This window comes from Coloeus monedula, assembly GCF_965178545.1.
Source record: "Coloeus monedula genome assembly, chromosome: 19".
NCBI lineage: Eukaryota > Metazoa > Chordata > Aves > Passeriformes > Corvidae > Coloeus > Coloeus monedula.
Genome location: NC_138799.1, coordinates 959,240 through 980,385, shown reverse-complemented (window position 1 = coordinate 980,385; position 21,146 = coordinate 959,240). Strand labels below are relative to the sequence as shown.

The 21,146-nt window shown below is 59.4% G+C and overlaps 2 protein-coding genes across 4 annotated transcripts in view; one reads left to right on the top strand and one right to left on the bottom strand.

Annotated features, from left to right (window-relative positions):
• Nucleotides 1-1,914: 1,914 nt before the first annotated feature.
• LOC309580150 (TBC1 domain family member 24-like) lies at nt 1,915-7,844 on the bottom strand (the record flags this gene model as incomplete). The annotated part of the gene is made up of 7 exons (XM_082293934.1): nt 1,915-2,060; nt 2,686-2,962; nt 3,159-3,254; nt 4,223-4,286; nt 4,651-4,809; nt 5,089-6,124; nt 7,742-7,844. 7 exons carry the CDS (start codon nt 7,842-7,844, stop codon nt 1,915-1,917), a joined length of 1,881 nt encoding a protein of 626 aa, XP_082150060.1.
• Nucleotides 7,845-10,939: 3,095 nt separating this feature from the next.
• STX8 (syntaxin 8) overlaps nt 10,940-21,146 on the top strand; it is an 86,683-nt gene continuing 76,476 nt past the window's right edge. For all 3 annotated transcript variants that reach the window (XM_082294319.1, XM_082294318.1, XM_082294317.1), the window contains exons 1-4: nt 10,940-10,984; nt 11,431-11,530; nt 14,870-14,964; nt 16,481-16,591. In XM_082294319.1, the coding sequence (XP_082150445.1) occupies nt 10,968-10,984; nt 11,431-11,530; nt 14,870-14,964; nt 16,481-16,591 (323 nt within the window). In that variant the 5' untranslated portion in view covers nt 10,940-10,967. The remainder of the gene's footprint in view (nt 10,985-11,430; nt 11,531-14,869; nt 14,965-16,480; nt 16,592-21,146) is intronic.

The window sequence follows — 21,146 nt, the reverse complement described above, 5'->3', positions numbered from 1 at the left end:
AGCAGCTGTATGTAAATCAGCGGGGGAATCGGTGGGTGGCAGGGAATTCCCGCGAGGATGGGGATCGGAGGCCCTGGGGGAGGGTCTGCCGTGCTCCCCCCGTTTCACCTGCTGCGGATGCCGCACCGCTGCCCAGCAGTGCCCGGCTGCCCGTCCCTCTCTCCGGGAAAACCCTCTGCTGTTTATTTCTCCTGGCGCCTGGGGATGGCATCACCTCCTCATTGTTTGGGATATGCGGTGAGGAGCCTCCAGCTTTCCCCATCCCCTGCACCCTGCAGAGCGTGGGTGAGGCTTGTTCGGGTGGAAAACAGAGATGCCGCATTAAAACGCGAGCTCTTCGCGCATTTCCAGCCTCAAGTCCCCGGAGCTGCCGGGTCGGGGACCTCCTGATGCCGCTCGGCTGCCGCTGGGGACACGGGCAGGGCTCGTTCCCGGTGTGCAGCGCCAGCTCCCACCCCGAGCCCAGCGATTCCTGCAGTTATTTCTTTATTCTTTATTCCATCTGGCCAAAGCACGAGCTGGGGGTTCCCACAAAAGGCTCCCTGCTCCTCCTCCTAACTTGGCACTATTTATACTTTTTAACAAACAAGGGCATCAGCCTTCACTGATTGCTGATCACATAACTTCATTAATTTTTACATTTTATTAATTACAATGTACATCCAAGCCCTGCTCGCTGGGTGTATCCGGATCAGTCTCTTCCCTCCTTTGGAGCCGCAGCCCGTTTGAGTCACTGACTCGGTGGCCGCAGCCTCCCACTGCCAGAATTCCCTTCCCCCAGGTACTGCTCATTCCTGCTGGTTCCCCTCCTGGTGGCTCCGGCCCAGACATCCCATTCCTCTTGGGACTGTCCCCTGGATACCCTGTGGAGGCTCTGAGCCATTCCCAGTGTGCCTGTGTCCAGCCCTGTGTGACCTCTGCCATCGCGGCTCACGCCGGGCCCTCGTGCCAGCGCTGGCACAGCCCCGAGGCAGCCACAGCTCCTGCCCCGAGTGGCTGCAGAGCTGGGACGGGTGGGATGGGAGGTGACCCCACTGGGAAAGTGTGTTTGGGGTGGGAGAGGTTCTCCTGCTGCAGCCAGAGCGTTCCCCGTGGCCTCCACCCCTCCTGTGTCTCACAGAGTGACACCAAATGTTCCCATTCCTCCTTAGAATGGCCCATCCTGGTGATCCCATTGGGGAATCTCCTCCGTGGCCAGCCCTGCAGCCCCACGCCCGCCCTGGGCTCAGCACAGAGCAAAGGGCTCAGCCCCAAACGTGGGGTCCCCCCGGGGCTGTCGCTGCCCTGCAAACTCCGGGCAGGGCTTTGCCATCCCCGGGCAGCGCTTCCAGCCAGGGATGGGAAGAGTCTCTCCCGGTGCTGGTGGATCCCGGGCAGTCCTGGATACCCACGGAGGCTGCAGAGCTCCGTGGATGCTTGGAGGGTTGTGCTGGGCTTGGGGCCAGGGGGAAGCGGATCTGAGAGTGTTTCTGGTGAGCTTTGGAGCTCGGTGTTGGGTTTTGCCCGGGCTCAGAATTCCCACAGATCTGCCCGTGCTGCCACTGGTTTGCTGAGCCCCACGCTGCAGACAGGCCAGGGGGGTGTGAGAAACTCCAGACTGGCTGTCCTCCCCTCCAGCACCCCAAACTGGCACAGACTGGGTGCAGTGGGCCGGGTTTAAACTGCGGGAGGGGACCTCGAGTGTCCCCAGGGGCAGCGCCCGCAGTCCCGGTCCTGGCACTGCCTCGCCCTCTCTCCACGGCACCGGGAGCGCTGATCTGATCTGATCCGATCTGATCCGATGTGATCGGAGCGCAGAGGGGACGATGGAGAGTGGAGCTGCCGCAGAGGTGGCCACAGCCCGGCCGGGGGTGGCCAGCGCGGGGAGGGGTCCCCGTGCCCGTGGGCGGCACACGAGGGGTGTCCCCACGGGAACTACGCGCTCTGGAAGCCCCACACTTCCAAGAGCTGCACCTGGAAGTTCTCCTGGCAGAGCGGGGGGTTGTCGAAGGTCTCGCAGTGCTCCGTGTGTCCCCGGAGCAGGCTGGCGTCCAGGGACAGGGCTTGGCCTCCCCCTCCACCTGCAAGGGCGAGCGCAGGGTCGGAAGGAGCTCCCTGGACTGCAGGAAGAGGGGGCTGTCCTCTCCTCCCCCGCCTTTAACCCGATATCCCGACCCGGGAGCTCTGTGCCTCTGGAGGCAGCTCGGGGTTTAACCCGGAGCGGGGCCTTTCCAGCGGGGCAGCGGCGGGCGGTGGGTGCCACCCTGGGGAGTCACCGATAGCGATCCCTTTAACGATAAGGGCCCTGTTACTGATAGCGAGCCCCCTTACCGATACCGATCCTTTAACGATACCGATACCGATCCCTTTAACGATAAGGGCCCTGTTACTGATAGCGAGCCCCCTTACCGATACCGATCCCCCCTTACCGATACCGATCCCCCCTTACCGATAACGATCCCCCCTTACCGATACCGATCCCCCCTTACCGATACTGATCCCCCCTTACCGATACTGATCCCCCCTTACCGATATCGATCCCCCCTTACCGATAACGATCCCCCCTTACCGATACTGATCCCCCCTTACCGATACCGATCCCCCCTTTCCGATATCGATCCCCCCTTACCGATACCGATCTCTTTTACTGATAACGGGCCCTGTTACTGATAGCGAGCCCCCTTACTGATACTGATCCCCCCTTACCGATAACGATCCCGTCCCGGGAGCCGGACATGAACATGGAGGCAGTTTTGGAGGGCAGGAGGAAGTGCCTGATGGCCAGGAACGGGGACAGGCGGCCTCTCCTCTGCGGCGAGGGCACGGCGAGGTGGTTGGGGCTGGAGCTGCGGCTGTCCCGGGAGGAGCCGAGCCGGGATTCGGGAGCGGGGGAAGGCGAGCGCTGCCGGGAGCGCGGCACGGCCTTGGCCAGCTCCGGCTTCTTGATGAGCACCCACTCGTACCTCTCTGCCTCGGGGCGCACCTGGGCAGCGGGACACACCCGGTGAGCCCTGTCCCTGTCCCTGGGCACCTCGCCACCGCTGCGGGAAGGTGCTGCTGCTGCTCAGGGGGCTGGGGCCAAGTGCTGCGCCCGGGTCTGGGCCTGGGGCAGGGAAGGGACAGGGCGTCCTGGCAGGACAGTAGTGAAGGGACAGAGCCAGACATAAACCGTGACTTACAGTGAACACAAAGCACTCCCCTGTCCCAAAAAAGCCCGATGTGGCACCGCTCTTCTTCCTTTCGCTCCAGTCGGAGGAGAGAAACGCCCCACACACCTTGGGAGAGAGCACAGGGAGCCGTCAGGGGATGGGCCGGGGGCAGAGGCAGCCCCGGGAGCGCCGGGCATGGCCCCGGGCTCAGCAGGGCAGGGGCTCTGCCCCTTCCCCCGGGAATCAGAGCCAAGTCCTGCTGTGCCAGCTCCATCCTGCACTGCCCATCCCTGGTGCCCTGCACTGAGCCCACCCAGCCCAGTGCCCAGCTGACCCTGCTGCGGACACCCCTGACCTGACCATGGCTGGAGGGGCCCTGCCGAGGGCTGGGAACTCCTGCCTGTCCTTGGCACAGCCGAGGGATAACAGGAGCTAAAACCTGTAGCAAACAAGGTTTTCTAGGGACCTTCCCTTGCCTGCACGAGGCCCTGGGGGTGGCAGGTGTTTATCTCCACACCACTGAAGTGTCAGGCCTGGGACATCAGCACTGTCGGTCAGTAAATCTTTGGGAGGCCTGAACAATTCACAGAATTTTCCTCCACTGTGGGATGAAGAGTGGAGAGATAAATTAGGGGCTTGTGAGGCACTCAGAGTCCCGGGGAAGAGCCCTGGCTCAGGGGCCTTTGCAGTTACCTCAGTAGGAACTGTCCTTATTTCTCCTCCATTTCCCTTGTGCGGCTGCTCGTGCAGTCAGGGAGAGAACCTTGCCTTTAGTGCTCTGAAAGCAAGTCCTGGCTCAGGCAAAGCATCTGCTGACTTGAGGAGAGTCTGCTCAGCAAGGATTCATGAGTCAGTCTGTATTTGCAATTAAAGTCTCACTCGGGGCCTCTCTCCCTCTCACCCACTCCCGTTTGCCCCGGCACCCCGGCTGAGGTGTGTCCTGGGGGCCAGAGGTGCAGTTTGTTCTGTCCTGGGAGCTGGGACAGACCCGGGGCAGGGCAGGACAGGGACCACACAGCCCGTGGCTGCTCCAAGAGGTGCCAATAGGGCCACCCACCCCGTCCCCTTCCCAGCCCTGCCTGGGACACGCTCACCTCCCCCTCGGTGGTTTTGATGAGCAGCACCGTGGGTTCGTAGCCTTCGCAGCATGTGTAGAACCTGCAGAGATGGACACGGGGGTCAGGCTGGGGGCAGCTGGAGCCCTGGGCAGGGTGTGCTGGCTGTCCCTGGGCGCTCACAGCGTGCCTGGCACAGTGTGGCACACGGGGACATCCCTGCGTGGCACATCCACGGCCCCGTGTGCCCGGGCGGTGCCCAGGTGTCAGTGGCCATCTGGCCCAGCCTCTGCCCTCTCCCCTGAGCCCCACTCAGGACCCTGAATCGAGCCCGGGAGGGTCCCCAGCAGCCCCTGGATGTGCCCTGGTCACTGTGTTTGCTGCTGTCTCCAGCACCAAGCCCTGCCCGGCTTTCCCCGCACGCCCGACCCGCCCGGCCCGGCCCCGCGGGGCAGCGGAGGCTTCACCTCTGCAGGCTGCAGCCGTGCTCGGAGGTGGAGAAGAGCAGCAGCGGGGGGAAGAGGGAGAAGCGCTCGGGGATCCAGGACCAGATGAGGCGCATCTCCTGCGCCGTGACAGTGCTGGAGCTGAAGTTCTGCATGTCCACGGCCAGGTGGAAGGACGGCCTGCGAGGGGAGGGACATCAGGCCGGGCTGGGGCCCCTCTGCTCTTCGGGGCACAGCCCCTGCAGCGGGGCTTGTCCTGCTCTTTGCACCGCGAGCTCTCTGCCGACATCCCCGGCTCCGGCTGTGCCGTGACCCCTGACAGGGTCCCCCGAGGGGCTGGGAGGGCCCAGCACAGCCACAGCTGCGGGAGGTGCCTGGAGCTCCCCCCGGGTGTTCTCCACGGGGGCTCACATTTTGTCAGCTCAGCCCCAGGGCCGGGGAATGCAGAGCTCTCCTCACCTGCTCTGCACCACGGTGATGCCCCTCTCCATCAGCGCCTTCCTGTTGGCCATCTGGAGAAGCCAGATCTCCTTGCGGGAGAACAGCCGGATGCCAAAGGCCCTCTCCAGGAGTTTGTCGACGGTCACGTGCTCGGCGATGTTCCTGACGAAAGCCTGCAGTTCTGCCTTGATGTCGGAGCCCTGCAGCCCGGCCGGGGTCACCGAGAGCCGGAACTGCTTCAGCAGGGCCAGGGCGATGCGGTACAGGACCTTCTGGCCCTCCAGCAGGAACACGTCCAGCACCCGCACGGCGTAGCCGAAGGGCAGCCCGGGAAAGAGCCACGACAGCCACTCCGAGTAGACCTCGAGGACGTTCTCGGCGGCGCCGGCTATGAGCTTGTGAGCTGCCGGGCAGTGCTTGTTGGCCAGGTCCCCGAAGGTCATGCAGGAGGCCTGGTGGGCCAGGAAGGACTGGTCGATGTAGCCGGCGTGGGGAGCGTTGCTGGCGATGAGGCGCGAGACGCTCTCGAAGCACTGGGCCTCGTCCTCGCTGTAGTGCAGCAGCAGCGCCGCCAGGGCCGGCAGGAGGGGGCTGTGGGTGATGTCGGGGAACAGGGCGCCCACACAGATGAGGATCTTCTTCAGGGCGGTGACCCCGTGCGGGCTGAGGCAGTAGGTGGGCATGGGGCAGCCCTCCAGGAACTCGGGCAGAGGGTGGGAGCTCACGCTGGGCTTCCCGAAGAGCCGGCCGGCCACGTCCCTGTACACGAGCGCGTCGGGGGTGACGAGGCGGCAGGAGACCTGCTGGATGAGCCGGGGGTAGAGCCGGGCCCGGCCCGCGTGGCTCCCGGCCCAGCAGCCTTCCCTCGCCAGCCTCTTCAGCTCCTTCGGGGGCCTGCTCAGGACGTCCCGCGGGATCTGCGCCGGCTGCTGCGGCTCCGGCATCTTGTCCCAATCCACGAACTGCCCACAGCCCAGGCAGGACGAGGTGTCGATGTCCCAGGTGTCAGCCTCGGACGTGACCACGATGGTGACTGGGCACGAGCCCGGCGCCTCTGCAGGACAAAGACCTTTTATTGAACACCTTTCACCGCCCCACCAACAGCGTTTCACCCTGGCTGAGGGCGCTCTGAAGTCTCACGGCCACGTCCTGGATTTCTTTATTCTCCCCTGCAAAGGGAAGGGTTCTGGGCTTTGCCCTCTCCCGCTCCCGTCGTCCCAGGGCCCTGGTGAAGTGTGGGGCCAGGTCCCAAACGGGTGTCAGGGTTTCTTCTCACACTGTGAGGGGCTTTTCACCCCTCCCAAAGCTACGGACTTCCCAGCCTGTGACCTGCCGAGAGGGAGGTGCAGAGGGCAGGGACACGGTCCCTGTGCCCCGGGGATGACCGTGGGACATTGTCACACCTCCGAGGAGGACGAGCAGCCCTGTCCCAGCCCAGCTCTGCAGGGATGAGGAGGGACCCCACGGGCAGGGGGGGCCCAAGCGATGCTGAGGCTGAGAGGGACCATTTCCATGGTGTCCCCTCCTAAGGACAGCACGGGGCAGGAGGGTCCTGTCCGCGTTTGGCAGCCCAGAGCAGGCTGCTCAGAGCCCAGCAGAGCGGGCAAAGCCGCCCTCGGGTGTTTGCCCTCCTCTTGTGCCTCCTGCCGAAGTCTCCCGGCCCCTCCGGCCCCTCGGGTGTCAGAGGAGGAGGGAGCAGAAGCTGCTGCAGCCGAGGGGCTCGCCGGGGGTGCGGGGCCGGTCTGTGGGGGCAGAGGGTCCCCGTTCCCCACGTGCCCCCGTGCACTGGAGGGACCCTGTCCGGGAACCGCAGCGGGGGCTGCTGAGCCCCTGAGAAGCCCCCTGGGGACAGCAGGGGACCCTCGGGGGAGGCTCCCGCTCACAGCCCCGTGGCGGGGCTCGGGCAGCCGCCAGCCCGGCGCTGGGAAGAGCAGAGTCTGAGCTCCTCCTAGAGAGACGGGAGCGGCATTTCCCCGGGGCTGCCGGAGAGCTCCATCCAAACCCTGCAGGGACACGGGAGCCGTCCCCGCGTGGGGGAGCTCTGCTGGGCACAGATTGTCGGGCAGGGATAAAGGCAATTAGCGCACTCATTAACTCTGGGATGTTTTTATCGTGGATGCGCTCAGTTGCCGGGGGAGCCAAGGATGGATTCGCGCTGAGCCAAGGGGACACGGGGGGACAGCACGCGGTGGCGCATCGGGACGGTCCTGACGCCCGGGCTGGCTCCGGCTCCGGCTCTCGCTCTCCAGCTCAGTTGGGCGCTTGCCCAAGGTCAGCAGGATCGGGCTCAGTCTGGCTCAGGGCAGGAGCTGTTGGATCCGGGGCTGCTCGGCCCCACTCCCTGCCCTGGGCACAGCCTGACCCGAGCACGGTCACGGGGGCTCCTGGCCACAGAACCAACACCGGGGGTGAGTCAGGGGCTATTTGCACCCCACGATCCCCAAATTCACCTCGTCCCCTCCCCAGGGTGCTGCCCTGCCCGGGTACCGAGGAGCATCAGCCCGAGCCCGCCCGACCGCCGGCGCCCCGGCCCCGGGTGCTGAATGGAGGCTCCCGCTCTGCCCGCCCCGGGGCGAGCCGGGGGGCTCGGGGCAGGAATTTGGGTCTGCCCCAGCCCCTCCGCTCTGCCGGCCGGGTCCCGGCACGGGCGGGTCCCGCTCGGCGCACTCACCTCGCCCGGTGCCCGCGTCCTCGCCCGCGGCCGGCTCGGCCATGGGGAAGGCGCCGGCCGCGCCCCCGGGGCAGCGGGGCAGGCTGAGCCCCACCTGCAGCATGTGCCAGCTCGGCCACCCCTGCCGGGCCCCCTCCGGCCCCGCCACCTGCCCGCGCTTTTAAGGTGAGGGCACTGGGCTTTGTTTGGGGTAAATACAGCGAGGGGTGGAGCAGCTCCGCGCCCGCATCGCCCCTTCCTGCCCCAATTCCGCTCCGAGCCCGGGCGGGGGGGGCTGTAAACACCCCGTGGGCTGCGATACCATCAAACAGCAGCACGAGCACTAAATGAATCCTTTCTTTTCCCGAGGATAACCTTCACGTTCCCGCCCCGAGGCTCGCTCCCTTCGCAGCGCCCGGGGCAGGAGCTGCTGCGGGGCTCCGGCCGTGGCCCGTCCTTGAGCAGGGAACCCCCGGCACAGCGAGCGGGGCTGGCACCGCTTCCCGCTGGGGGGCCCGGGGAGCCGGGAGAGGAGCTGGGAGCGGCAGGGCCGGGAGCCGGGGCCAGGCGGACACCGGGGCCGCGGGGAGCAGCGACCCCCGGCTGCCCCCGCCGTGGGCGCCCTCGGGCGCTGCCCGGCGCCGGGGCCGCGGCTGCTCCAGCACAACCGCGGGGAAATTCGGGGCGATGCGGCCCCGCGGCCCCGGCTGCCGGCGGAGCTCAGGCTGCGGCTGCTGCGGGCACGGCCGTGGGGCTCCGGCGTTCCCAGCCTGCCCCCGGGAATGGTTGGTATCGATTGATTTTAGCCTCCAAACCGAGCGTTGTGTTCACGGGCAGAAGAGCCGAGCTGGAGGAAAAGCAGCCTCCAGCAGCCGGGAGAGGCTCCCAGGCCGGCGGCCCGGGCCGACGCTGCTGCCGCAGAGCTCTCAGCTCAGGCTGCGCTCAGCGGGCATTTTTATAGGCACCGAAACGTGTGGAAGGATTTTTATTTGCCTTTGAAAGTCGCATTGTTTCTGTTGTGATAAGAGCAGCTGCAGGTTGCTCCTGACCGGCCTCCCTGCCCGCAGGCCCGTCTGCCCCGCAGCACATCCCTGAGCATCCGCTGGCACCGCGGGCCTGGGGCATCTCCCAGCAAGTCTCTCTGCGGACCCTTTCCTCTTCCTCACCTTCCACGTGTGTGCCAGGATTCCTTGGGAGCAGCTCGGCTGTCCCGGCGCCCCTCCCTGCCTTTGGTCCTGGCAAGCTGGGAGCCCAGGGAGTGCTGTGTCAGCAAAGACCCCCGGGGCTGTGCCGGGTGGGAGGGAGGCGAGGGGGTCTCCCACTGGGAATTATCCTTATCCTTATCTCCTTATCCTTATCCACCCCCGGAGCCCGCCGGGGCGCCTGATGGGCGGCTCTGCTCCACAGGCTGCTCCCGAAGGGGCAGTGATGGCCCCAGCCCCGCTCCTGGGGCCCGCGGGTCCCCGCTCCGCACCCCGCTCTGCTTCCCGGTGCCAAGGGGCCGCTCCTTCTCTCTCCAGCTCCCACCGTTTGCCCAGCTCTGCCAGCAGCGGCTCCCGCTGCCTTTCCCCGGCCCCTGGCAGCCGCCTTATCCTCGTTTGACTTTTCCAGGGCAGCGGACGCCTCTTCCTGCCAGTCCGACGCAGCTCTGAAACCTTCGGCAGCCGCTCCGGAGATGGGAGATGGGAGACGGAAGCGAATTAGGGACAGGGCGAAAGGAAATGTCGCTTCATGCGTTTTTAATGGCGTAAAAATGAAATATGTAGAGGCCGTGGGGCTCCGGCTGAGCAGCGCAGCCAAGGCCATGAATGTTTGATGGCCGCGGCTGCGGGAGCATCTCCGGGTGTGCGGAGAGCCGGGCCGGGGGGACAGAGCCCACCCCGGGGGGCTGCCGGGGCCAGGGGGCGGCTCCGAGCCCCTCAGGGCACTGCTGGCACTGGGTCCTCGTGGGCAGGAGCGGGACGTGTCCCTGCTGCCCACCCCAGCGTGTCCCCAGCCCTGCCCAGCCTGCGGGACAGCGGACGGGACCCGAGGGGTGCCTGGGGTGCTCAGCGCCTCCCCAAAGCCGCCCCGGCGTTGGCGACTGGATCGGGGCTGGTCCCCAGCGCTCGTGGGGCTCCTCTCGCTCCGCGCTCGGCAGCCCCGGGCCCGGGGCACCGCCGGGAGCAGCGCGGGGATCGGTCCCCGGCAACGGGAACGTGCTGACGAGGATGCGCTCGTTGTCGTTATCATTATCGTTATCAAAACCGTTATCACTACTGTTATCATTGTCCTTATTCCTATTGTAATGATTGCCGCTATCACTGTCCTTATCACTATCGATATCAACACGCCCCAGCGGTGCCGCAGCAGCCCCGCGTCACGAGGGCGATAAAGGCTCGCTGGCAGCGCCCCGAGGCTGCTCCTCAGGCACTCGGGTTGTGCCCGATTTGCGTCACCGATCGCACCCAAAAACAAAAGGAGAGGTCAAATCCTGGCGGATCAGGGGTGGGAAGGGCTTGGACGGAGCTGCTGCGGGAGCGAGGGGCTGCGCCCACCCGCCGGTGACTGCAGCCGAAACAGCGCCAGCGCCCGGGAGCGGGGGGACGGAACACCGGCGTGGGCAGGGAGGGCAGTGACTGTCACTGGAGATGGGCAGAGACAGGGCACAGGGCTGGGGATTTGGAGAAGGAAGCGGTGCCACCGCTCAGTGTTGGGTTCATCTGGCATCAGGGAGGGGCGGGGTCAGCTCTGGCTCTGTGCTGTGCACATCTGCACAGATCTGCACCTTGTACCGTGCACCTCCACACCCTGAACATCTGCATCTCCGCACCTTGTACTGCAAACCTCCGTACCCGCCCCTCTATGCACCGAACCTCTGCCCCTCGGCACCTGCACCCTCAACACCCGCACACCCCCAACATCTGCATCTCTGTACCTGCACCCCTGCACGCATCCGCACCTCCGGCCCCTGAACATCTGCCCCCGGTACCGCACACCAGAACCGCTGCAGCACCGCCCCCGCTCCCCGCAGCACCGGGCCCGCAGCACCGGGCACCCCGCTCCCTGCACTGCTGCAGCGCTGCGTCCGGCGCCCCTCTCCCGGCCCCGTTCCCCGGCACCTCTCTCCCCTCTCTCCCCTCTCCATCTCTCCCCTCTCTCCCATTTCCTTCTCTCACTTCCCTCTCGCCTCCGTCCCCTCCCGGCGCCTGCGCGCGCCGCGTCCGGGCGGATCCGGCGGAAGCTCCGGGAAGGTTCCGGGGCCGCGATGGCTCCGGACCCCTGGTGAGCGCCGGGCCGGGCCGGGGGCTGCGGGCCGGGACCGGGCCGGGACCGACCCTGCCGGGGCTGCGGAGCCTGCGGAGCCTCCGGGGCCCGGCACGGGCGGGGCGGGAGCGGGGCCGGGCAGGGCCGCGGTGGGGGGGTTGTGCCCGTCCCGGGGTGGTGCCTTCCCCTGCCGGGGCTTTCCCCAAAACCCATCCCGGGGCTGTGCCTTCCCTTCCCGGGGCCCTTTCCCAAAGGCCATCCCAGGCTCTGTGTCTGTGTTTTCGGGGTGTTGTGCCTTCCCCTCCCGGGCCCTTTCCCGAGGCCGGTCCGGCGGGTCCCTCCCGGCCGATCGCAGGATCCCGGCTCCGTCCCGCGGCCCCGGCGGGTCCCGGCTCCGTCCCGCAGCCCCGGCGGGTCCCGGCTCCGTCCCGCGGGCCCGGGCTCAGCCGCTGCCGTCCCCCCAGGCTGCCGCTGCTCGCCGCCGCTCGCCAGCTCGCCCAGGACATCGCCGAGAAGATCCAGGAGCGGAACCGCTGCCAGCGGAGCGGGGAGAGCTCGGCCAAGGTGCCCCGGCAGGGAGCGGGTTCGGCGGGGTTTGGGGCTGAGTTTAAATGTGCCGGGGTCAGACGGGCCCGGAATTCCCGGGATATGGGGCAGAGGGAGGCAGGAGCTGCGGAAGGGGCGGGTCAAGGCCGGGGCTGTGTCGCTGTCGCTGCCGGCACCCGCTCGGGAAGGTTGGGTTCCGTGGCAGGATCCCAGCGCCGATGTCTGTCCCTTAAGGTGTCTGTAAAGGGAGCGAGAACGCAGTTTCCGAATGAACAATGGCTTTTCAGTGTCACAGACCTCGTCTGGGCTTAGCAGCCGTGAATCTCTGCGTGCAGCAAGGCTGGTTGAAGGCAGGAGCTGTGGCAGTGCTGGGCACACCCTGCTGCCTGCTGCGAGCTGTCCCTGCCGGAGTGGACAGAGGCTGTCCCGGAGGCTCAGGGATGTTGGGATGGAGCTGTCCCAGATGCTCAGGGATGTTGGGATGGAGCTGTCCCAGAGGCTCAGGGATGTTGGGATGGAGCTGTCCCGGAGGCTCAGGGATGTTGGGATGGAGCTGTCCCAGAGGCTCAGGGATGTTGGGATGCTCCGCAGCTGCTCTGTGCCCTCTCTGTGAACAGGGAGCAGATGTTCCTCCCCCAGGGCTGGCTCCTGCCTTCTTCAGTTGCTGCAGATCAGAGGGAATAGGAGTTTTGCAGCCTTGTTTTAGCTGCATTTCTAACAAAATGCAAGCCCAGAGTTAAATAGGAATGAGAAGCAGCAGCTGGAGCTTACCCAGGAATGCCGTGTTCCCCATGTTTTTCACACTTCCTATTTAAGAAATAAAATAAAGGTTTTCATGATGCTGCTTTCCCTGGGGCTAAAAGCCTCGTCCTTTTCTTCAGGAGTAGGTTGGAGCCATTAACTGCTCCCTTGGCTGTGTTCAGATGAAAATTGCTGCAAGCCCTTGAGCTGGTCTTTTATAATAATTGGCATAATTAAAGCCCCACTGGTTGATTTCCCCCCTTTCTATATCAGGGGTGTGATGCAAGGCCTGATCACTGGATCTGCAGGGCCACTCACTTTGCTGAGAGCTGTTCAAATCAAATGTCATTTTTGAAATGTTTCCTCGGAAGAAATGCTGAGGAAAAGTGTGCAGGCTGTGCACAATAATCAGTGCTGCTGAGTGGGTGACTCAGTTCAGCAGGAATTGAGAAGGGGTCTCAGGAAGCCCAGATCAGTGGGATTTGAGGGCATTGTTTTTTCTGGCTTTGGGGTGTTTGGAGGTGCAGATTAAACTCCTGCTTTCAGGATGGTGAAGTATCCGAAATTGTACAGATACACCTGAACGACAGCAGACCAATAAAAAGATTGGTGCTCAATCTGTCGGTATTTATAGAGGGCAAAGTTCTCTGTTGGCATCAGTGCCACCTCTGACGAGTCCAAAGCCCCAATGAAACGTGGTGCTGGTGTTGTTGGGAGCCTTTCTGGGGCTGGAGCTCTCCGGGGTTGTGTTTTATGGAAACATTGCACGGCTGACTGACTTCTCCATAAAATCATTTGTTCCATGCCCTGTGTTTTCCAGTTTCCTTTAATCCATTAACAGGTAAAGAGGAATATTTGGCAGTGTTTGATTCTACTCTAAACAAGTTTCCAACAACGAGAGAGGTGTTTTCATAACAGAAATGCCTGTTGAGAAATCCATGGCTGAGCAGTCGCGTGTCCTGTGCCTCCTGAGTGTTGTAATGCAGGAAAATGTCTTTGTCCAATGTTGGCCTGTTGGGGAGAATGTAAACAGGGTTTTATTTTTGTAGTGTTTTGCCATTAGCATGGATGACAAACTTCTTGCTTGTTGCTGAGCCAAAAATAGAGCATAAAATCTAAAATGGAAAAATAAACTGTGAGGAAAGATTAGAATCCAGCACTTACCATCTGTGAACTCTGCTCTATTAAGCTGATCATAAAACTTCCACTGGTTTCTTTTCTTTCTATTTTTCTTCTTTCTTTATTTTCTGTGGAGGAGGTGAAATCTTTTGTTCTCTCACTGCAGTTTCTGGCCAGGTGTCTGTGTCTGGTGACTTTTTTGGCCGTGTCACCTTTGTGCTCTGTTGCTGTTCTGGGTCAGTCTAATGCAGCATTCTCCACCTGGACCTGAGAACAAATGAAAAGACCTTTAATTACCTGGTTGCAGAGCTGGAGGCCACGCAGAGGCTTCAGCATTCCTAAAAGCACTGATCCCCCATCCTGGTTTGGATCTGTTGCCGTGGTGATCTTGGGCTGCTTTGGGTCCAGAGGTGGATTTTGGCTGCCTCAGCCTGGGTGCACATGCTCTCTGTTGTATTTGGTGGTGTTTGAGAGCAAACCTCACTGAGCCAGAGAGATTTCATCTTTGGAGGCTCTGCTGCTCCATCCTTGAGCAGACACCCAGGGCGGTGTGGCCGTGCAGGGTCTGGCAGCACGGGGACCCTGCAGAGAGCTGCTGCTGCCTCTGTGTCTCCAGGAAAGCAGGACTGAGGGTGGAAGCAGATGCTCTGCTGTGTTCCCAGTTCCCCACAGAGCAGCTGGGGTTGCTGCCCATTGTAAGCCACAGCAGGGCTGGGAGCTTGTAAACAAGAGGCACAGCAAGTCTTAATTAGGTTGACTTGCATTGTTGATTGCAGTTAGAGTGTTTTTTCTACATGACTGGAATGAAAAGAAATAACATTTGAGGAGGAGAAACTCGGAGGATAATGTGAATTTGACATGGGAAGGGGTGGGAGAAAGCAGGAGGATTCCTGCAAGCCTGGGGTTTGCTTGCAGCAGGGAAGAATGAATTACATTTTTAGTGAGAACAGACACATCTGGATCTTGGGCAGGTCAGTGGTGAGAAAGGATTGGGAGTCCTGGGTGCTGCTGAGAAAGGAAGTGGAACAATCTGAATTTCTTTGGGGTCTTAAGTTTCAAGTCTGGAGGAGTTTAGTGCAGGGAATGTGTGAACCTGTAGCAACCTTCCCTCTGATCCTGGGAGCTGGGAAAGCAACCCGGTGGCCAAAGAAGCTGGTGCCTGTATTTGTATTAAACATCAGAGGAGAGAGCTGGAAAATTATCTGGAAAATATTAAAATGTGCTGAAATGTTTTGCCCATATAAAGAAGTGTGTTTATAAAGACTTGAAAGACAGCTTTCCATATTCAACAGCTTTAATGCCTCAGAACTGTGCTTGTGAAACTCTTCCATTGTTTTGTAAGCAGCCTGAAGCGACTTCTGGCTCTGAGCAGCTCCGGGGCTGCAGTGGAGCCCTTCACACCTGTGCAGTAAGAGTTAAATACATTGCCATGAAGTGGGATGAAATGTCATGCAAATACAACAGGCCAGGACAGCGACCATCTCTGTGTCCCCCCAGGTCAATGTGGCCATCAGATCCTCGCTGCAGAGTCTCAGGGAGAAGATCGAGGAGCTGCGGGAGCTGCTGCTGCGGGCGGTGGCGGTGCGCCAGATGTATCCGTGTGAGCAGCACCCCTGCCCCTCTGCGCTCTGGGCACGGGTGCCCTCATTCCTCTGCCACTCTGGGCTTTCCCCTCATGCCCTTTGCAGACGTTGTCACCTGAACTTTCTCTGTTGTTGTTTTCACGGCAGCTGCAGTGCAGGAAGGGCTGGGCACCCCTGGGGCGGTGGGAGGGAGCCTGGCTCTGGTCACCTCTGGGTCACCGTCCGTAGCAGGCTGGTCTGAGAGGAGCTTAACGAAATGGCCGAGCCACCTCTGAGCTGCCCGAGCTGCTGGGGTGTGAGCAAGGTCACTTGTCCAGCGCTGAACTGGCCAGGTGACAGTTTCTCTTGCTAAAAGGAAGGAGGAAGCTTTGTTCAGGCTGTGGGCAGGGCCGGGGTATCCTGACTCTGGCTGACTTGAAAACAACAGGGCTGCAGCTTCAGATTGATGTCAAAGTGCTGCAAAATACGCCTTGGGAAGAAAATCACAGATTCTCTGCTAGGAGTGTTACCCCATGGCTTGGCTTGGATATGCTGGGAGAGGCTGGTTAAGGAGTCACAGGTATGTCCATCTCCCTGAGGGTATCCAGGAGCAATCTGGTTTGAGGGAGGAATGTTTCATTTCAGCCTAGCACAGCAGAAATCCCTCCTGAGCCCTGGCCTTGGGTTCTGTGCCTATGGCCAGGGCTGGAACTCCCTGCCCAGTGGGTGCTTGAGCAGGCCAGTGCTGCTGCTGGGGCAGAAAGCACACACAGACCGGCTCAGGCACTGCTGAACCCACTCAGCAGTACTTGGGGCAGAGTTAGAGGCCCTTCAGGATGTCACTAAGGTTAATGTAAAAAAGCACTCCCAGGTCTCCTGTGGAAGCCACAGCTCCTGTTCCTCTGCTCACCAGTGGCTGTCGGGGTGCTCTGCTCATGAACTGCAAGTGGAAACATGCTCAAAGGAAAATTCTGGTTTTTGTCTGATCACTGGCTGGGAGCTGCTCCCCTGGTCTGTGTGAGGAGCCTCCAGTGAAGGGAGATGAGAAATACCCCGCTGATTTTAAAGGCTCTGTTCTGTTTGGCCCTGCCCTGTTGGTGTAATTTGGAGCTCTTGTAAGAAATCTCATCCTTTCCTGAGCTTAACCTGTGCAGTACTGTTACACTGTCAGTGTTGGAGGCCAGCAAATAAACAAAGAATGACTTTGGTTGGATTTTGCAGGGGGAAATGCTTTTCTTAGTGCTAATTTGGCAGTAAATGTCCTTCCAGTTGTCTCATTACTTTGAGGTGATGACATAAAGATCATTCTGTGGCCACTGTATGAAACCTTTTGTTTGAAATATGTAAAGAGCAGAAACACAGTTAAAATAACAGCAGATTTCATCCAGAAAAATGTGACCAATCCTCCTAGAGCCTTTTTTTGGAGTTAAAATTGTTCATTTTGGCGATCAGGAAGTCTGATTTATTTTAAGAATGTATAACAGGTATTATTTTATGTAATGAAATGAAAGCTTTTTGAGTTTGGTCCTTAACCCAGAGCCATCAGCACGCAGCTGGAGGGAGACAGGAGGCAGAATTTGGTGGACGACCTCCTCACACGGCACAAACAGCTCGAGGCATCCTACAGGAGTGAAGGCCCGGAGCCAGACATGACCAGGTATGGCACTGTCCCCTCAAAGCCCAACGGGATCTGAGCTTTGGGTGTGTCTGAGGTAATACCTGAGCTCATTTGCCCCTGCAGGTGGCAAAGGGAGTTTCATTTGCCTAGAAATGCTGTGTTTCTGTCAGGGACAGTCATTCCTGGCAGCTCTCTGTGGGTGGTGCCTGTTGGGCACAGGCACTGGTTCTGGTGGTACTCAGAGTTCAGCTGGTGCAGTTCCCTGCCTTCCCTGTGTGGTTGTGCTTGGTGAGGGTCTCTCCAGGGAGGAGGTGCAGGGGTTGGGTTCAGTGCTTCTGTTCCCTGGGGTGGTGTTTGTTACACCCAAAGCCTCTGCTGCCCTTGTTGCCCAGAGCAGCTGGGGCTGCCCCTGGATCCCTGGCAGTGCCCAAGGCCAGGCTGGACATTGGGGCTTGGAGCAGCCTGGGACAGTGGGAGGTGTCCCTGCATGGTAGAGGTGGAGTGAAATGATCCTTAAGGTCCCTTCCAACCCAGCCCAGTCTGTGACATGTGGTTGTGATTTTTTCAGCCACCTTCACATAACCAGACATCAGGGCAGCACCTGCTGCAGGTGATAAACCTCCAGACTGTGGTCGAACCCAAACAGTTGCTCTAGGTTTGGATTCTCCAGAGCTCGGTGCACATCCAGTTGTTGTGTTGGCTCTTAAATCTATCCCTGAGTCACCCAAAATGTGTAAAACAGTGAGTGGGTGAAATGTCTATGGGACTGTGACATGGGACTCTTGTGTGTCGCCTGCTCTGAGGAGTCCCTGAGCTGGTGTGGCCTCTGTGGCCATCCCTGCTGTGGCAGGGCAGTGCTGGCAAGGTGCTGCTTCAGGGATTCAGCCTTGGGCTGCCCCAGCCAGAAGGTGTCAAGGCAAACAGGAGGAAAATATCAAAACCCCTGATAATTTCAAGCCCCATTAGAAATGATCAGGGAATCCAGTATTTTCCAGCAGAAGATAACATCAGAGAGTATTTATTTGCTAGTGTTGCAAGGCTTGGTGTTTTGTAGTTCTCTTTTAACCTCTGTTATTAAAAACGGATAAAACTATGCCAAATATTCTGTCTGGTGAACTCCCACCCCTTCCCTGTTGTCCGTGTGGGTCTGGTTTTCAGGGGTGCAGGCAGAGACAACTCAGGGCCTGAATCTTGTGCCAGTGAATCCAACTTCCCTCTCTTGCCTGAGCCTGGGCTCTGTGGGTCTGTAGGGAAGGAGTTTGGAGGAACCTTGGAGGGAGCTTGGAGAGAGCTTGGAGGGAGCTTGGAGGGGTCTTGGAGGGACCTTGGAGGGAGCTTGGAGGGATCTTGCAGGGACCTTGGAGGGAGCTTGGAGGGATCTCGGCAGGAGCTTGGCAGGGGCTGGTCTCAGGCCCGGAGCCCCCAGGGTCTGTAGGGCTCAGCTGCCATTCCCAGCTCGGGGTCCCTCTGGAATCCTTGCAGAGTCCTGGCCCAGCTTTGGGATTCCGGAGGTGGCAGAGCCCACCCTGGAATGTGCCTGGAGCTGACACTCAGCTTTTCCTGCATTAGAAAAATCGGCGCCTGGAGTTTGATGAAGCTGAGCAGTGACACTTCCCTGGTTTGTGCTGCTTTTCCATATCTAATCCAGCCCTGATGTGACAGCCCACGTCGGCCAGGTCCTGTTCTTGCAGCAGCCCTTCCTTTCATTAACCTTCCTGCACCACTGATCACAAATTTATTGTCCCAGGGCCTGGGGCTGGGAGGGTTTCCCTGGAATTAATCTGGTTTACGTTTGGTCACCACTCAGTGAGTTTCACCTCCTTTGAAAGCTGCTCTGAAGCCGTTTCTGGGGCGCAGGGCTGTGGTTTAATGCTCTCAGGGTTGATCCCAAGTGACAACTGCGGGCAGGACGCTCCGTGGCTTGGGGACGGCATTCCTGCCCCTTCCGGCCCCTTCCGGCCTTAATTAAGATGCCGCTGGAATTTTCCAGGGAAAGGTTGTGCTGTTTGCGTGACTCCCCGTGAGCAGGGCCAGTCAAATTTCCTTTAATTGGGTTTTAATCACAATTTCAGCATCTTCTGCCCCCTTTTCTCCTTGGGAGAGATCTGTGCGGGTTGTGAGGGCCGTTAATGGGGCAGGATTCCCAGGGTTCCACTCCATTCCAAAGGCAGGGGTGGAAAAGCAGCCAGGAATGCTGACTTTCTGGATATCACATGTCAAACTTTTAGAGTATTTAAACATTCATGGAGGCAGAGGAATGGGAATGTTCCTGCTCCTGTCTGACCAGGTCTCAGGCTGGAGAGGTCCGTATCAGTCACCAGAGAATCAATAAATTAACTGGCCTTCCTTGATTTCTCTTGGAATTCCTCAAAAATAGAAACAGCTTCTGGTATCTGTGAGACACAAAGCACCTTCAGTGAGAGCTACCCCAGGTACATTTAAGAGTCCATATTCTTTTTTCTCTTCAGTGTGGGTCACCGTTTTTCGTGGTTGAACACTTTTCTGTCAGATGTAAAGTATTTCAGCCTTGATCCAAACAGGAATTTTGCCCAATGCCAACCAGGCTTCAATCCACGAGTGCCCCCTTCAATCCATGAGCCATCAGGTGTCAAATGCTTTTGGGAATCTGGCTGTTGTTTGTGGGGGGCAAATTCTCTTTAGGAAATAAGATCAACAATGGTTGTTTCGGTGCCTGTAAACCTCCTTCCTGGTGTCCTTCCTCCCTCCCAGTTCCTGCTGGAGCCTCCTGGCTGCAGCTGCAGCGTCCTGAGCTGGGATGGGATTGGCCTCAGCTCTGGGAGGCGATGGGAAGGGTGGGAGAAGAGGGAATTGTCCATCCAGGAGAACACCTGAGAGCTGAGTCCCAGGATCAGATCTAGGGATGGGCTGGGGTTTTCCAGGATTAATGTGCCTTTGGCTGTGTGGTCATGAACCAGCGTGGTCAGGATTGTCCAACACTCTCCTCAGGCAGCACGTGCAGCTTCCAGTCCTTGAAGCAGTGGGACCAGTGAACCCAGCCACAGGGAAATGGTGTCCAGAGCAACATGGAATTTCCTGGAATGTGGGAACAGCAGTTCTTGTGCTGGTGGGGCTGCAAGTCCTCTGCCAGCTGCAGGGAGTGCTGGAGGCTTCCCATCAGGAGCAGTTCTCGTGGGGAAATCTCCACCTGGGATGGTACCTGGAGGGGATTGGGAAGCGCCTGTGCTCTTATGGCCTCTCATGGGTTTTTGGAGGGATAGAGAGCGCTTTTATTTTGTATGGTAAAATTATATTTGTTTTATTTATTAGCTTGGAGCTTCCTAAAAATACAGTGTGAGCACTGTAAGTGAGAGAATGCCCCAATCCTTCCTCACCCCTGTGGAGAGTGACCTGTGAAGCCAGGCTGGGGCTTCAAAGAGCCCCACTGTAGTTAAGGGAATGTTCAAGTGATCATCCACCCAGCTGTCATATGACCCAGGTTTGTTTAAGACTCAGTCTTGCTGATCGGTCTTCTAAAGCCCTAAGCCTCGATGTGTGGCCTTGGCCTAAAGTAAGTGCTGCTTGAGTAATCTAAGTTACTTGGGAGGTGTTATAAGAATTATCAGTGAAACAATAAGATAAGCCCTCCCTTGTTAGGCAGTGACATAGCTCCCTGATTTTAAACCCCATCACCTTTTATACTTGGGCGCATTGCTGAGCCTTGTAATTAGTTAAATCTGCTCCTATAATCAAAAGCTATCCCCACACTCCAGTGCTCTGTGACGGCTTCCAAGATTTGCCTGATTAACCTGGCGGAGGCAGTGGGTGGCTAATTGGATAAGCTTTAATCTTCACACCAGCGAGGCGAGGCAGGGCAGGATCAGAGGAAGGAGGAAGTTGTGCTGCCTTGTGTGGGAAGGTAGTTACCAAACATGTCACAAAGATTATTGTAACGAGCAGACCACTTGTCATGACCCAGCCTACAAGAGCAGGGCAGAGCACTGGGGGGAGGGAGAGAGACAGAGCCGCAGATTATTTCAAATTTGCTTGCCTTGGCTGTTTTTTAACAGGCAGAAATAGCCGGGCTCTTTTTAGCAAGCAGAGAGCTTTATGTTCCCTTTGCTTTAGTTAAACAACTTTGTCAGGTGTTGTTACCCTGGATTTTGTGTCCTTCTAATTGAACTGAATTGGGTGAACTGCAAGGGTTTTTCCATCTTGAGCAGTGTAGTGCTTCTGTCGTGTTCACAAACCTGGTGCCAGTTGTGAGACTGGGAGATAAAAGAGCATGTTTAATGCCCCAGAGCAGGGAGGAAGGCTGGGTAATGTGTAAAACTTCATTCCAGGTGTGTGTCAGTTTGTCCAATCAAGCCCAATTGCCAGCCTCGATAAATACATGGAAATTTAATGGAGGTGCAGGGCTGGAATGCAGCAGAATCCCAGCTCCTCTCTGGTGTTGCCCTTGACACCCAGTTGGTCGTGGCAGAGCAGGGCTGGCTCTGCTCTGGTGTTCAGCATCACTGGCGTGGTTAAGGGACATATTGAGATGTATAAAAAGTGCTTTTTAGCCACTTTTAGCAAAAAAAATAAGTGGGTTTTTTTTTTCTATTTTTCATTCTTGAGCTGGAGTCCAGTGGCC